Genomic DNA, 17,037 nt, shown 5'->3' on the forward strand with positions numbered 1-17,037 from the left:
GCAGAAGAACTTGGACAGCATAGAAGTGGTGGATAGGATAATAAGTTTAGTTATTTTGGTGGAAGAATAGAGGCATTGACGATTTTCTAAATAGTGTAAGGTTTCAGAAATCTGAAATACGAAGGGATTTCGGAGTCCTTGTTCAGGATTCTCTTAAGGTTCACATGTAGGTTCTCTTGGCAGTTAGGAAGCAAATGCAATGTTCACATTTATTTCAAGAGGACTAGAATATAAGAGGCTGCATAAGGCTGTGGTCAGACTGAGTTTGGCCAAGTCATTGAGTATATTTAAGACAGAAATGGATAGGTTATTGATTAGTAAGGGAAACAAGTGTTAGGTGAAGAAGTCTGGAAATTGGAATTGAAAAACTTATCAGCCATGATCGAACAGCAGATTTGATGGACTAAATAACTTAATTCTGCTCCTATAATTTATGGTTTTATCAATGGAAGAATCAAGGATTATGGAGAAAATACAGGAATGAGGACATAAAGAAAGTGATTGATGGGTGGAGCAGGCGTGAGGTGGTAAATGTTTCAACTTATGTTTCTATTTTTTATGGTCTTATAGATAATGGAACAAGTGCAGGAATGATGGGCGAAATGGCCCCTTCTGTGTTGCAACAAATCTGATTTTGTGGTTATATTTTTTCTATTTTTTTGCTGAATCTGTTGCAATTTTATTTCTTCATTCCCTTATAGAACTTTCTGCTGCAAGTATGTCTAATATCTATTCATTTAACTTTATGACTTTCTTGTGGTGCTTCTTGATAACTTTCAGGATATATTCAGAAATTTTGCACCACCAATTAAAAATAATCTGTTTTAATTGTGCTATTTCTTTACATTTAATTTGTATTGAATTCACAATTCAAACTATGAATATAGTTCCTTCGACACTATCCAAATCTGAACGTGATTCTCTGAATATGTGTACAAGGAACTGAACTCGAGAAAGATCAGTGTCATTGGCACGTTATTGATAGTCTCGGATTTTAATAGTCATAAAAGCTTTAGAAGTGATGCATGTCATCATTTTAAAAAATGACAATAGTTATCCTGTAGGAAAAAAATACCACTTGATGGGCAGAAGTCTTGAAATCCTTGTGATTGCCTAAGTACTTAATGTCTTACTGCAATAAGATAGGATTGGTGTTTAGTTTCTTACAACTTATTTCCTCAATCATTTTGAAAATAATGCATATTACCTTTCTATATTGTAGATGGATACCTTCACTATTGAGGCAGTTACTCTGGGAATGCTTAAAAAGATTATAATTGGCCATGACAGTATGAAAGCAGGTACTGTAAGATTAATCCATGTTTGAACATTTACTTGCCATTACAGGGAAATAAAACTGAGACATTCATGATTGCTATTTCCAATGGCTATAGGCAAAAAAAAAATGTCAACTTTGAGAAGTGATTGAAATTTACAGACCACTGAGAGGCTGGAATAGAGTGGGCATGAAAGAAGATGTTTCCACTGTTAGGACACACTAGGACTCGAGAGCACATCCTCAATGTGAAGGGATGAGCAGTTAGAACTGAGATGAAGATGAATATCTTCAACTACAGGGTGGTGAATCGGTGGAACACATTGCTGATTTAATTTGATTTACATAGAATATTACAGCGCAGCACAAGCCCTTCGGCCCTCGATGTTGTGTCATACCAATATGAAGCCCATCTAACCTACACTATTCCATGTATATCCACATGTTTGTCCAATGATGACTTAAATGTACTTAAAGTTGGTGAATCTTCTACTGTTGCAGGCAAAGCATTCCTTACTACTCTCCGAGTAAAGAAACTACCTCTGACATCTGTCCCATATCTATCACCCCTCAATTTAAAGCTATGCCCCCTTGTGCTCGCCGTCACCATGCTTGGAAAAAGGCTCTCCCTGTCCACTGTATTTAACCCTCTGATTATCTTATATGTCTCTATTAAGTAACCTATCAACCTTCTTCTCTCTAATGAAAACAGCCTCAAGTCCTCAGCCTTTACTTGTAAGACCCTCCCTCCATACCAGACAACATCCTAGTAAATCTTCTCTGCACCCTTTCCAAAGCTTCCATATCTTTCTTATAATGCGGTGACCAGAACTGTACACAATACTCCAAGTGCGGCCACACCAGAGTTTTGTACAGCTGCAGCATAACCTCATGGTTCCGGAACCCGATCCCTCTGTTAATAAAAGCTAAAACACTGTAAGCCTTCTTAACAACCCTGTCAACCTGGGTGGCAACTTTCAGGGATCTGTGTATATGGACACCGAGATCTCTCTGCTCATCTACACTACCAAGAATCTTACCATTATCCCAGTACTTTGCAGTCCGATTACTCCAACCAAAGTGAATCACCTCACACTTGTCCGCATTAAACTCCATTTGCCACCTCTCAGCCCAGCTCTGCAGCTTATCTATGTCTCTCTGTAACCTACTACATCCTTCGTCACTATCCACAACTCCACCGACCTTAGTGTCGTCTGCAAATTTACTAACCTACCCTTCTACGCCCTCATCCAGGTCGTTTATAAAAATGATGAAGAGCAGTGGACCCAACACCGACCCTTGCGGTACACCGCTAGTAACTGGACATCAAGATGAACATGTTCCATCAACTACAACCCTCTGTTTTCTTTCAGCAAGCCAATTACTGATCCAAACTGCTATATCTGCCACAATCTCATTCCTCCACATTTTGTACAGTAGCCTACTGTGGGGAACCTTATCGAATGCCTTGCTGAAATCCATATACACCACATCAACTGGTTTACTCTCATTTACCTGTTTGGTCACCTTCTCAAAGAACTCAATAAGGTTTGTGAGGCATGACCTACCCTTCACAAAACCATGCTGACTATTCCTAATCAAATTATTCTTTTCTAGATGATTATAAATCCTATCTCTTATTTATTGTCACATTTATCTCAGTGCAGTGAAAAGTTTGTTTTGCGAGCAGTACAGGCAGATCATAGCATAGCAAACAAAGATATACAGATCATAGTGTGCTTAAACAGAGCACTCCTATACATACAAGGTTACATCTGCATAGGAGGTGCACAAAGGCAAAGTCAACATTAAATTTGAAATTAGAGATGTCCATTTACCAGTCTAATAACAGCAGGAAAGGAGCTGTTCTTGAACAGTTGGTGCATGTATTCAAGTCTCTGTATCTTCTGCCTGATGGAACAGGTTGGAAGAGAGTATTACTGGGGTGGGAGGGGTATTCGATGTTGGCACCCTTTCCACAACAACGAGAAGTGTAAATGGAGTATATGGATGAGAGAGAGGTTGGCTTCTGTGATGGTCTGGGCTGTGTACACAACTTTCTGTAGTTTTTTTGTGGTCCTAGGCAGAACAGTTACTGTACCAAGCGATTATGCACCTGGATTTCTTTCTGTGAATACATCTGTAAAAGTTGGTGAGGATCCTTATGAATATGCCAAATTTCCTAAGCCTCCTGAGGAAGAAGAGGCACTGTTTTCCCTTCTTGACCATTTCATCTACATGGGAGGTCCGGGACAGATTGTTGGTCATCATCACTCCTCTTAACTTGATGATCTCGACCCTCTTGGTGGGCGGCACAGTGGTAGTGGGCGGCACGGTGGCACAGTGGTTAGCACTGCTGCCTCACAGCGCCAGAGACCCGGGTTCAATTCCCGCCTCAGGCGACTGACTGTGTGGAGTTTGCACGTTCTCCCCGTGTCTGCGTGGGTTTCCTCCGGGTGCTCCGGTTTCCTCCCACAGTCCAAAGATGTGCAAGTCAGGTGAATTGGCCATGCTAAATTGCCCATAGTGTTAGGTAAGGGGTAAATGTAGGGGTAGGGGTATGGGTGGGTTGCGCTTCGGCGAGTTGGTGTGAACTTGTTGGGCCGAAGGGCCTGTTTCCACACTGTAAGTAATCTAATCTCCACCTCAGCTCTGTTGATGTAGTTATGGATGTGTCCTCCACTTTTCTTCCTAAAGTTCTTTTATTTTCCTGACATTGAGAGACCATGACACCAAGCTTCTATATCTTTTTGTCTCGTGTCAATAGAATCGGGGTTGGTTCCTGAGGATTGGAGGGCGGCTAATGTTGTGCCACTTTTTAAGAAGGGTGGGCGGGAGAAAGCAGGAAATTATAGACCAGTTAGTCTGACCTCAGTGGTGGGAAAGATGCTGGAGTCTATTATAAAGGATGAAATTACGGCACATCTGGATAATAGTAACAGGATAGGACAGAGTCAGCATGGATTTATGAAGGGGAAATCATGCTTGACTAATCTTCTTGAATTTTTTGAGGATGTAACTCGGAAGATGGACGAGGGAGATCCAGTGGATGTAGTGTACCTGGACTTTCAGAAAGCTTTTGATAAAGTCCCACACAAGAGGTTAGTGAGTAAAATTAGGGCGCACGGGATTGGGGGCAAAGTACTAGATTGGATAGAGAATTGGTTGGCTAACAGGAAACAAAGGGTAGTGATTAACGGCTCCATTTCGAAATGGCAGGCAGTGACCAGTGGGGTACCGCAGGGATCCGTGCTGGGACCGCAGCTTTTTACAATATATGTAAATGATATAGAAGATGGTATCAGCAATAACATTAGCAAATTTGCTGATGACACAAAGCTAGGTGGTAGGGTGAAATGTGATGAGGATGTTAGGGGATTACAGGGTGACCTGGACAAGTTAGGTGAGTGGGCAGATGCATGGCAGATGCAGTTTAATGTGGATAAATGTCTGGTTATCCACTTTGGTGGCAAGAACAGGAAGGCAGATTACTACCTCAATGGTATCAAATTAGGTAAAGGGGCTGTTCAGAGAGATCTGGGTGTTCTTGTCCACCAGTCAATGAAGGCAAGCATGCAGGTACAGCAGGTCGTGAAGAAGGCTAATAGCATGCTGGCCTTCATAACAAGAGGGATTGAGTATAGAAGCAAAGAGGTGCTTCTGCAGCTGTACAGGGCCCTGGTGAGACCACACCTGGAGTACTGTGTACAGTTCTGGTCTCCAAATTTGAGGAAAGACATTCTGGCTATTGAGGGAGTGCAGCGTAGGTTCACGAGGTCAATTCCTGGAATGGCAGGATTGCCTTACACGGAAAGACTGAAGCGACTGGGCTTGTATACCCTTGAGTTTAGAAGACTGAGAGGGGATCTGATTGAAACGTATAGGCTTATGAAAGGACTGGACACTCTGGCAGGAGGGAACATATTTCCGTTGATGGGGGAGTGCCGAACCAGAGGACACAACTTAAAAATACGGGGTAGACCATTTAGGACAGAGATGAGGAGAAACTACTTCACACAGAGAGTGGTGGCTGTGTGGAATGCTCTGCCCCAGAGGGCAGTGGAGGCCCAGTCTCTGGATTCTTTTAAGAAAGAATTGGATAGAGCTCTTAAAGATAGTGGAGTCAAGGGGTATGGAGATAAGGCTGGAACAGGATACTAATTAGGAATGATCAGCCATGATCATATTGAATGGCGGTGCAGGCTCGAAGGGCAGAATGGCCTACTCCTGCATCTATTGTCTATTGTCTATTGTCTATTGTCTATTCTGACTCATCATTGTTTGATATCTGGCCTACAACGGTGTTGTCAGCAGACTTATAAATGGCATTCATACAGAATTTGGCTACATGGTTGTAGGTATACAGGGAGTACAGTAGAGGGCTAAGTATGCATCCTTGCAGGGTGCCAGTGTTGTGGATTAACGTAGAGGTGGTGCAGTTATCTATCTTCACTGATTGCAGTATGTGGGTCAGGAAGCTGAGGATCCAGTCAGAGGGCAGAGCTTAGATCTAGGCCTTGAAGTTTTGAGATTAGTCTGGTAGGGATTATGGTGTTGAAGGTGGAGCTGTTTTTGATGAGCAGGAGCTTGATATCGGTGTCCTTATTATCTAGATGTTCCAGGGATGAGTCTAGGTCTAAGGAAATGACATCCACTGTGAACCTGTTTTGCCAGGAGGCACATTTCAGGGACTACAGGCAGGCTGGGAGGCTAGAGTTGATGTGGGCCACATCACAAGTAGACTGATCTGCAGCAGTGACGGAGGGAACAGGTGTAGCCGGGGCTGTCGGGACTGATGACACCATGCCACTGGCATTCTGCTTGAATTTAGTGCATCATGGAGGGATGTGTTTTTGTCTGCTATCTTGCTGTGCTTCATTTTGTATCCATTATGTTGTGTAGGCCTTGCCACAGACGACGGGTGTCCATGTGGTTAGTTTGAGCGTCTAACTTGATCTGGTATTGTCTCTTGACATCTCTAATGGCTTTGCAGAGGTCATATCTGGATTTCCTGTATAAGTGTGTCTATACAGATACACAGTATTGTTTTAAAATGAATACATGGAGTTATAGGGAGTCATAGAGTAATATAGTATGGCCCAAACTGGAACATGCTGACAATGGTGCCCACTCAGCTGGTTCCAACTGCCCTAATTTGGTCCATATCACTCTAAACCTTCCCATCCACTTATCTATCCAAGTGTTTTTTAAATGTTGCTATTGTACCTGCCTGAACTACTTTCTCTGACAACCCATTCCATATCTGCACCACTCTCTGTGTGAAGAAGTTGCCCCTCAGGTCCTTCTTAAATCTTTCCCTTCTCACCTTAAACCTATGCCCTGTAGTTTTCAATTCCCCATTCCTGGGAAAAATACCCTATGCATTCATTCTATGTATGCCCCTTATGATTTTATACCCCTCAATAAGTCACCCCTTATTCTCCTACACTCCAAGGAATAAAGACCTATCCTGGCCAACCACTCCTTATAATTCAGTCCTACTCATCCTGGCAGCATACTTGTAAATCTTCTTTGCAATCTTTCCAGTTTAATAGGTTAACCAAAGCTGTACACAATACCCCAAGTGTGGTCTCATCAACAACTTATACAACTGTAACATAACATCCCAACTCCAATAATTAATGCCTCAATTGATGAAGGCCAGCATACTAAATGCTTTCTTCACCACCCTGTCTACCTGTGATGCCGCTTTCTAAGAACTGTGTCCTTGTACTCCTAGGTCCCTCTATTCCACAACACTCCTCAGGACTTTACTATTTACTGTGTAAGTCCTACCTTGGTTTGACTTTTCAAAGTACAATACCTCACACTTATCTGTGTTGGTATTTGCCAGTTCTTCGCCCACTTCCCTACCTGATCAAAATCCCTCTGTAATTTTTGATAACCTTCCTCACTATCAACAATACCTCCTAATTGTGGGTCATCTTCAAATTTACTAATTATGCCTTCTACATTCATACCCAGATTGGGGTGGCACAGTGGCACAGTGGTTAGCACTACTGCCTCACAGCGCCAGAGACCCAGGTTCAGTTCCCACCTCAGGCAACTGTCTATGTGGAGTTTGCACATTCTTCCTGTGTCTGTGTGGGTTTCCTCTGGGTACTCTGGTTTACTCCCACAGTCCAAAAATGTGTAGGTTAGGTGAATTGGCCATGCTAAATTACCCATAGTGTTAGGTGAAGGGGTAAATGTAGGGGAATGGGTCTGGGTGGGTTGTGCTTTGGCAGGTCGGTGTGGACTTGTTGGGCCGAAGGACCTGTTTCCACACTGTAAGTAATCTAATATAATCATTTATGTAAATAACAAAAGACCCAGCACTGACCCCTTGGCACACCACTCGTCACAGTCTTCCAGTCTGAGAAACAACCTTCAATCATCGCCCTCTGCTTCCTACCATTGAGAAAATTTTGATTTCAATTAGCTAGATCTCCCTGGATCCCATGTGAACTAACCCTCATGACTAGCCAGCCATGCGGTATTTTGTCAAAGGCCTTATAAGGTCCATATAGACAACATCCACTGCCCTACCCCTTCACCCATCCTCTTCGTTATCTCTTCAAAAATGCAAAGATTTGTCAGACTTGATTTCCCACACACAAATCCATGCTGACTATCCCTAATCAGACCTTGACTATCCAAATGTTGGTTGATCCTGTCCCTCAGTGTCCTCTCCAACAACCTGCCTCCCACTGATGTCAGGCTCACTGACCTGTAGTTCCCTGGCTTGTCTTTGCTACCTTTCTTAAAGAATGGAACAATATTAGCCATCCTCCAGTCTCCTGGAACTTCGCCAGTTGCTAAAGATGAATCTAAAATCTCTACATTATAAATATAATGCAAAAGTTGGAAATATGGTGAGGGTGGAACTTCTCTGATAAGTACTGGTGAGTATATCAGAAACTGAAATTTAAATTAAATGTAAGTATTTTCTTTAACATTTATGTACAAGACCTTATGGCACAATAGGTAGCATCCCCATCTTTGAAGAAAGGAGCTCTGTGTTCAAGTTTCATATCAAAATATAATGGTTATGGAAGGTGCATCCATAACAAAACCAAAATTTAATGGCAGGTGATAAGAGTGGAAGAGAATTCTGGGCAGCTGTGTGATGGAAAGAATGAGAGTCTTTATCATTCTGTTCTTAGATCAAAGTTACATCATGTTTGGAAAAGTTTTTCCCACAACAACTCCAATTCGATAGAGACGCTGGTTGACTCAGTTGTCTGGGCTGCTTATGTGGATCAGATTCCTGCCAATGATATGTAGTCCATCCCAGTTCCAGTTAGGGTGGATTATGATTTGCTTCCTTGCCATAGACTCACGGGGCAGGTCATCGTGCTGTGGGACAAACATACCAATGGGAAGAGAACTTGAGAACAAATTTTAACATTTATTTATATGAACTTCCAGAAAGCATTTCAAAAATTCCCCTTATGAGATTGTTAGTTAAATCTGGATCTCAGGGAGTTGAAGCTAAATTCTTGCTTGCGCAGTGGAGATAGAAAGTAGTGATATTGGGTGGGTACAATAAGTGTTAAGATATCACTTGTGGCATCAGTTTTGGGACCTCAAGAATCCACCATATGTATTAATGATTTTAATGATGGGACAGAAAACCACATATGCAAATTTAACAATTACAGAAATTTAGATGAAATTATACACAATCCAGATGGAAGCATAAGATTACAATGAAATGTTAATGGATTAAGAGAATTGACAAAATTATGACAAATGCATTTCAATATGAGCTATTCACTTTGAACCTAACAGGAATAGAACTGACCACCCTCTATATTATGGCAAGTTAGAAACAGTTTGTTCCAAAGAGATCGCTAAAATGTCATGGACATTTTCACAAAATAGTCAAATAAGCTTAAGTATATCAAATATGAATTTTGGATCAGCAGCTACTGAGTCCAAACACATTGCTGAAAATACTTGCTGCATTGTTAGCCTGTTCTGGCATGGTATTCTGGCTTCAGTTGCATGAACGTCCTCTGCCAGCACAAGAAATTGAACTCAGGAGGTCATGACATTTCTCACCATAGCAGCTGATTAGATGCCTTTTTCTTTTGAAATAATCAACTATGTTGGGTCAATTGAACAATATTTAACAAAGAATTCCACTGCAAGATCTAATCAATGCTATTTTAATAGACTGTCAGTGTACTTCAGTTAAGATACTTTTGATTTACATTTGCTTTAGTTAGTGGAAGAACTATACTTGATGATTGAAGTTATATGTTTACATGACAGTCAATGGACAGAAGAATACTTCATGCATAAGGCTGAGGTATCAGTACTTTTTGATTCAATATTACAGGCAATGGAGCTGAAGATGCAACAAGGTAAAGTGCTGCAAGGGGGACAAAAACAATGGATTCTGCACAGAAGTCCTTTCCAACTTAGGGTTTTTTTTAAAAGAGTATCCACAGCTCACCCTGGAGACATGCCTGAGGTGACTCATTTTAAGTATGAATGTGATCTAGAACAGAAGCACATCCTTTAACTTCACCGGAAGCTTCAGAAAAGGATAAGGATTGTAATGCCAGTGACCATCAATATTACTGTAAACTTAAATTTTTACTCTTCCATGTCCTTCCAGGGAAGGTAGGGAAGCTTAGACACTATCCATGTAGTGTACAGAAGATCTTGAAGGCCGTGTGCTCAAGATGATGAAAGTTCATCATCCTTTTGCTAAGGCAGGAGAGGGAAAATGAGATGACATATGAAGGAAAGTAGATGTCCAGAGACATGACCAATTGCATATGTGTTGTCCTGTCAACCTCTCCTGTCAACAGGGAAAAGTTAAGGAACTGAACATCCTTTTTCACAGGGCCATCATGCCAAAAAATATTATTAGAAAATGAGGCTTTGTCTTTTGAAAAGAGCAGCATGAAATATTAACATTATAACTCCACTATAGAAAGAATAATATTAAACTAGAAAGAGTACAGAAAAGATTTACTCGGATGCTACCTGGAAGGTTTGAGTTAGGAGAGAATGGATGTGTTGGGACTTCTTTTCCCTGGAGTGGAGGAGTCTGGGGTGGGGTTGGGGAGTGGGGGGGGGGGGGGGTGGGGGGGGGTGGGGGGGGGGGAGGAGGGGAGGGAGGGGGGTCGTGTGGAGGAGGTGACCTTATACAGTTCTGTAAAATCATGAGAGGGAGAGATAAGGTTTTCCTCAGGGTAGGGAAGTCTAAAATTAGAGGGCTCAGGTTTAAGGTGAGGGGGTGGGGGGGAGATGCAACTGGGTCCAGAAGGGCAATTGTTTCACACAGAGTGTAGTGAATGTCTGGAGTGGGCTGCCAGAGGTATTGGTGGATGCGAATGCAGTTTCGCTATTTAATAAATATTTAGACAGGGACCTGGATGGGATAGGTATGGAGGTATATGGATATAACACAGACAAGTGGGAATAGTTTAATTGTGAAAACTGGGCAGCTTGGGCAACTTGTGCAATTTAAGTCAAGGGGCCTGTTTTCCATGCTACAGACTCATATGATTATGACTGTACTCTAATTCCACAAGTTAGATGTGGCCTCTCAGCAAATCCAAACAAGTATGAGAGCATATCAGTCATAGAATCATAGAATCCCAACAGTACAGGAAGGTGCCATTTGGCCCATCATGTCCACACCAACATACAGAAGAGCATCCCACCTAGACCAAGCCCCCCCACCCCCCCACCCCACTCCACCCCATCTCCATAGTTTCACACTTACCATAGCTAAATCCTCCTAGCTTGCACATTCTTGGACACTAGGCAAAATTTAGTGTGGCCAATCCACCAAACCTGCACACTTGTGGAAGTAAACCAGAGGACCCAGTGGAAACCTACGCCGATATTAGAAGAATGTGCAAACTCCACAGTTACCTGAAGCTGGAATGAACCTGCACCCTTGGCACTGTAAGGCATCAGTGCTCACCACTGAACCACCATGCCAGCCATATCTCTGAAAACTTGGTAAAACGCAAATTACTTTCCCAAGTGTAATTGACTACCCCTCATCATTTTATGGGAAGGATGTATAAAATTATGAGAGGGTAGATAGAAAGGAAAGTTTCCCCTTGTTGGAGGAATCAATGATCAGAGGCATAGATTTAAGGTAAGGAGCAGAAGATATACAGATGATTTGAGAGAAGATCTTTCTCACCCAGGGGGTTCACCCCAGAGGTGAGGGTGGTCATGCAGAACCCCTCAATATTTAAGCGCTATTTAGATGTATACTAGTGATACGAAAGCAGTCAAGGCCAAGTGCTCGAAAATGGGATTAGTATAGCTAGGTGGCTTTTGACCAGCAGACTCAATGAACTGGAACGTCTTTTTTCTCTTCCCTCGACAACTAAGTCCATAGATTGTAAAAGAATGCTCAACCCTCACCTACATAACTACATCTCCAACAATACCCAAGATGCTTGACAGCACCCAAGAAAAAGCAACCCAATTGATTGTGACCTCATCGACCAACTTAAATATTCACTATCTCCACTACCATTGTACAGTGACATTGGTATGTACAGTATGCAATATGCAATCCAAGAACTTGCTACCGTTCCTTCAACAGCTCATTCCAAATCCATGACCTTGACCACCTGGTAATGAAAGGGCAAAAGATATGTGGAAAGACCACCATCTGCAGGTTCCCATTCAAGCAATTCACCATCCTGATTTTAAACAAATCGCTCCTTCATGGAATGCAGATCAAAATCCTGGAACTGCCTTCCTGACAGCGTTGTGGGTATACCTGTTTCAAAAGGACTGCAGTGATTTAAAAAGACAACTAAGCACTACCTTCTTGAGGGTGATTAGGGAAAATTGATAGTTTTACCAGCAATGTCCACATCTCGTGAAAGGTAAAATAAACTCACAGATCCAGAATTGGAAGGAGCGGCAGGAGGAATAGTCTGAAAGGACAAATTAGTCACTCAGATTTCAATGAAACAGGTTGTCCGTACAAACATGGACCCAGTAATTCATCAGTGATGTGAATCACTAATGTTCAATTGATCACCACTCAACAGTAAAATTATTTCTCTAATATGTTTACCCACAACACAGTTAAAGATACAAAAAAGATACAAGAAATGATCTATGCACTTAAAGTGACTGCCTGTCCTTCAGACTGCATATTGGCATGGGCAATAGAAATATGAATGCTTTCATGTTGAGACAGGTCAGTAAGTTTGGACAAGATTGCCACTGCCATTCTTAAGGGGTGGCACCTCTGCAAACTAAGTAGTCAATTGGGAAGACCAACTGCTGAACCGAGCCCAGGTCTCTGGTTCTATGAGGCAGCAGTGCTAACCATTGAGTCACCATGCCACATCTATGCTGGAAAGAGTGGATTCCAAGTTATGCACAAATTCCAGTGTTGTATTAGATATGGTGTTCTCTGTGCTCTTTGCCAGACAAAAGACTTAGTGGCAATTCTGCATTTCTTTGTTCATGAGTTTCGGTATTTTTCGAGACGCATCTCATTAAAATCCTTATCTGAATCTCCTTTGTTAGAACTCCTGTGCATCCTTGGGCTGTACTACAGGCTGGCAGAGGGACTGCTTTTTCCTCTTTAGTCATTCATGTCTGGCAAAAGGTGACATCACCACAGGCCCAGGGAATAACAATGGAAGATGATTCGTTAGAAATAGAAGAATGGTGGTGAATGGTCACACACCTCAGAAAAAGGGCGAGGTTGAGAAGGCAAGACCTTAGCAAACTCTCTCTGGTAAAAAAATACACACAGTAAATTACCTGCTAACTGATCCAAAGCAGACCCTCTGCAAAAATACACTAAACTGTAACCTACCTGCTCCACAGGATCCTAGGAAGGATCACTTCATTGAAAGCAGTCACAATCCACTCCACCAGACCATGTGACCACTCAAATGTAAGACACCCGGGAGGAAGCAGGGTAAGCTTGCCGGCCTACTAGTAAGACTGAGACTACCTGGTTTAAAAACCCTCCTTCCTAGCTTACTCCTAGCAAATGTACAATCTTTGGAGAACAAGATGGACGAACCCAGATCACAGCTTAGCTTCCAGCGTGAACTGCAGGACTGCTGCACACTCCACTTCACAGAAATCTGGCTCAACCAATCCATTCCCAACTGCACACTTTCAGCTGATTGTTTTCCTTCCATCATATGGACCATTCAGCATCCTTGGGGAGGACAAAGGGTGGAGGGGTTCGCTTTTTAATCAATGACTTGTGGTGCATGGACATTGCAATGCTGGGCGGACATTGCAATCCTGGGCAGCCATTGCTCCCCAAACCTTTGAATTCCTCACCATCAAATGTGGCCCTTTCCATCTACCACGGGAATTTCCCACTACTATACTAACTGCTGTGTACATACCGCCACAAAATAAGGTTGAGGAAGTCCTGGATGTGCTGTACTCTACCACTAACACCCTGGAGATGGAACGCTCAGAGGCCCTGTTTATTTTAATTGGCGACTTCAATCATGCCAATCTGAGGAAGGTGTTGCCCAAGTACCACCAGAACATTACCTGCCCCACCAGGGGCCCGAACATTTTAGACCATTGCTACACCATTGTGAAAGATGCCTTCCACTCCATCCCCGCCCTCATTTTGGGAACTCCAACCACAATGCCGTGTTTCTTCTCCCGAGGCAGAAGCTCAAGCAGGAGACCCTCTTGTGGATACAGGTCCGGTGCTGGTCGGAGGAGGCAGAGGATCAACTCCGATGCTGTCTGGAATCGGCTGATTGGGCCATATTCAAACAGTCTGCAGGTACCTTGGATGAGTACACCACCACTGTCACAGACTTCTATCAGCAAGTGTGTGGAGGACTGTATACCGAGGAAGTCAAACCGAGTGTTCCTCAGCAGGAAATCATGGATGAATCAGGACATACAGAATCTGCTAAAGAACAGGCATGAGGCCTTCAGATCAGGAGACCCACTCAAATATAAGGAATCCAAGTATGACTTTCACAGAGCTATTAAGATAACCAAGGACCAATACCAATCCAAACTAGAGACTCAGACAGACACCCGGCGACTATGGCAAAGACTGAATGACATCACCAGTTCTAAAAAGAGATAGTGCAAGATAGCAGACGATGACATACCCCTCCCAGAATGTCTCAATGCCTTTTATGCTCACTTTGAGCAGAATGTTGGTGGAGAGGTAACACGTATTCCGACAAGTCCTGACGAACCTAATCCAAAAGTGACTGCATCAGAGGTCAGATCAGTTTTCCTTTGTGAGAATCCAGGGAGTTTTGTTTCTAAACTGCTGGATTGCATGAGACAAAATCTGTTTCTGAATTTGCCTTTTTGCCAAGGGGTTTGATTATGGGATGTTATTTTATTAGTAATAACATCCCATAATAATAGTAGTATTTACATGCATTTATTCTGTAAGTGCATGTATGGAATGAACTGCCAGAGGAAGTGGTGGAGGCATTTAAATCGTACTGAATACAATTACAACATTTAAAAGGTATCTGGATGGGTACATGAATAGGAAGGATTTAGAAGGATATAGGCCATGTGCTGGTAAATGGGACAGATTAATTTAGGATATCTGGTCGGCATGGACGAGTTGGACCAAAGGGTCTGTTTCCATGCTATACATCTGATTTTTAAGTTTTCCAATAAGTTGTTACTCTAAATTCATTATTTTGTATTTTAACTGTTCTGTTTAATGTTGAGTAGTTTGACCAATCGAATTGCATCTGGAACACAACAGACATCCTTTGCCTTTAAAACAAGAAAAAGTTAGGCTCAAGACTACCTTCTTAAAGAGATAGAGAGGTCTGGAATGGTGAATAATTCCAGCATCACCAGAAGGATACTTAGTACCAGCAAACATATCTTCCCCTCCATTGTTAGTATACCACAGGGACCATTCCTTCCATGATACCCTGGTCAACTTTTCTATCTATCTCAATAGTTCCTCACTTCACTTCCCCATGGAACCTTTTGGTGCAATTGCAGAAGGTGTAACACTTGCCTATTCACCACCTCTGTTTTCATCATCCACACTCCAAGCATGTCTCCCAAATGAAACAGCATTTCAGTTGTACTTTTAATCTAGTTTACTGTGTTCAGGGCTCACGATGAGTTCTTCATTACAGTAGTGATATCAGATGGAGACTGGGTAACTGCTTTGTGGAATACCTCCACTTTGTTCATTAGAATGACCATCCACTCACCTTTCACTTTTAAAATATTTTTTATTGAAAAGAAAAATTTTGGGATTTTTTTTACAAAATTACAAAATTAATACAATAGTGTAACTATTTTACAATATAATGGCAACACCAATATAAATAAAGAAAACAAACTACTAATCTACTATACAAACTACTAAAACACAAATTAAGCTTAATTTAGGGAAAAAAAAACTCCATACAAAAAAGACGACAATGCAGTGCATAACTAACAAAAAAAAGAGATAATTTTATTTTGAATGTTTATTTATTAGTTATATCAAGTCAGATATGATAAATAGATAAAATCTTTTCCCTGGGGTCGGGCAGTCCAGAACTAGAGGGCATAGGTTTAGAGTGAGAGGAAAAAAGATATAAAAGAGACCCTAAGGGGCAACTTTTTCACACAGAGGGTGATGCGTGTATGGAATGATCTGCCAGAGGAAGTGGTACAATTGCAACATTTAAAAGGCATTTGGATGGGTATATGAATAGGAAGGGTTTGGAGGGATATGGGCCAGGTGCTGGCAGGTGGGACTAGATTGGGTTGGGATATCTGGTCGGCATGGACGAGTTGGACCGAAGGGTCTGTTTCCATGCTGTACATCTCTATGACTCGATGACTCTATACAAGTGATGGGACCAGACAGTACCAGGCCGTGCACTTAGAGCATGTGCAGATCAACTGGCAGAGGTCTTCTCAGACATCTTCAACCTCTCCCTACAGCAGACCACTGTCCCTGCCTGTTTCAAGAGGGTCAACGTCATCCCTGTTCCTAAGAAGGCTCTTGGAGCATGTCTCAAAGACTACCGCCCAGTGGCCGTAACTTCGGTGCTCATGAAGTGCTTTGAAAGGCTGGTCATGGCATTAATCAACTCCAGCCTCCTCACGACTCTTGACCCACTCCAATTTGCCTATCAGGCCAATAGATCCATGTCAGATGCCAAATCACTTGCCCTTCACTCCTCCCTAGAACATCTTGACACCAAGAACAGCTACAAAAGAATCCTACTCATTGACTACAGTTTCAACTTTCAACACGATTATCCCCTCAAGACTGCTTACTAAACTTAGTGATCTTGGACTAAGCCCCACTCTCTGCAACTGGATCCTCAGTTTCCTGACCCACAGGCCACAATCAGTGAAGATTGGGGACAATATTTCATCCTCAATAACACTCAACACTGGAGCCCCCAGGGGTGCGTACTCAGTTCCCTACTGTACTCATTGTGTACCCATGACTGCGTCGCCAAATACCAGACTAATGTCATTTACAAGTTTGCTGATGACACCACCATAGTCGGTCGAATCTCAGATGGCGACGAAACAGACTACAGATGGGAGGTGGAAGACCTGGAAAAATGGTGCACTGAGAACAACCTAGCTCTCAATGCCGGCAAAACCAAAGAAACCATTATTGACTTTTGGTGGGATGTCATTCATGCCCCCCTACACATTAACAGCACAGAGCAGGAACGAGTGGAGAGTGTCAAGCTCCTGGGATTGGTCATCCACAACAAGCTGTCTTGGACTCTGCACATGGATGCACTGGTTAC

At 42.5% G+C, this 17,037-nt stretch overlaps 1 protein-coding gene across 1 annotated transcript in view; it reads left to right on the forward strand.

Annotated features, from left to right (window-relative positions):
- LOC140476793 (uncharacterized) overlaps positions 1 to 17,037 on the forward strand; it is a 567,118-nt gene that overhangs the window by 267,188 nt on the left and 282,893 nt on the right. Inside the window, exon 30 of the mRNA XM_072569588.1 lies at positions 1,223 to 1,301. Within this exon, the coding sequence (XP_072425689.1) occupies positions 1,223 to 1,301 (79 nt within the window). The remainder of the gene's footprint in view (positions 1 to 1,222; positions 1,302 to 17,037) is intronic.

Source organism: Chiloscyllium punctatum, chromosome 5, assembly GCF_047496795.1.
Source record: "Chiloscyllium punctatum isolate Juve2018m chromosome 5, sChiPun1.3, whole genome shotgun sequence".
In the NCBI taxonomy this organism is placed as follows: domain Eukaryota; kingdom Metazoa; phylum Chordata; class Chondrichthyes; order Orectolobiformes; family Hemiscylliidae; genus Chiloscyllium; species Chiloscyllium punctatum.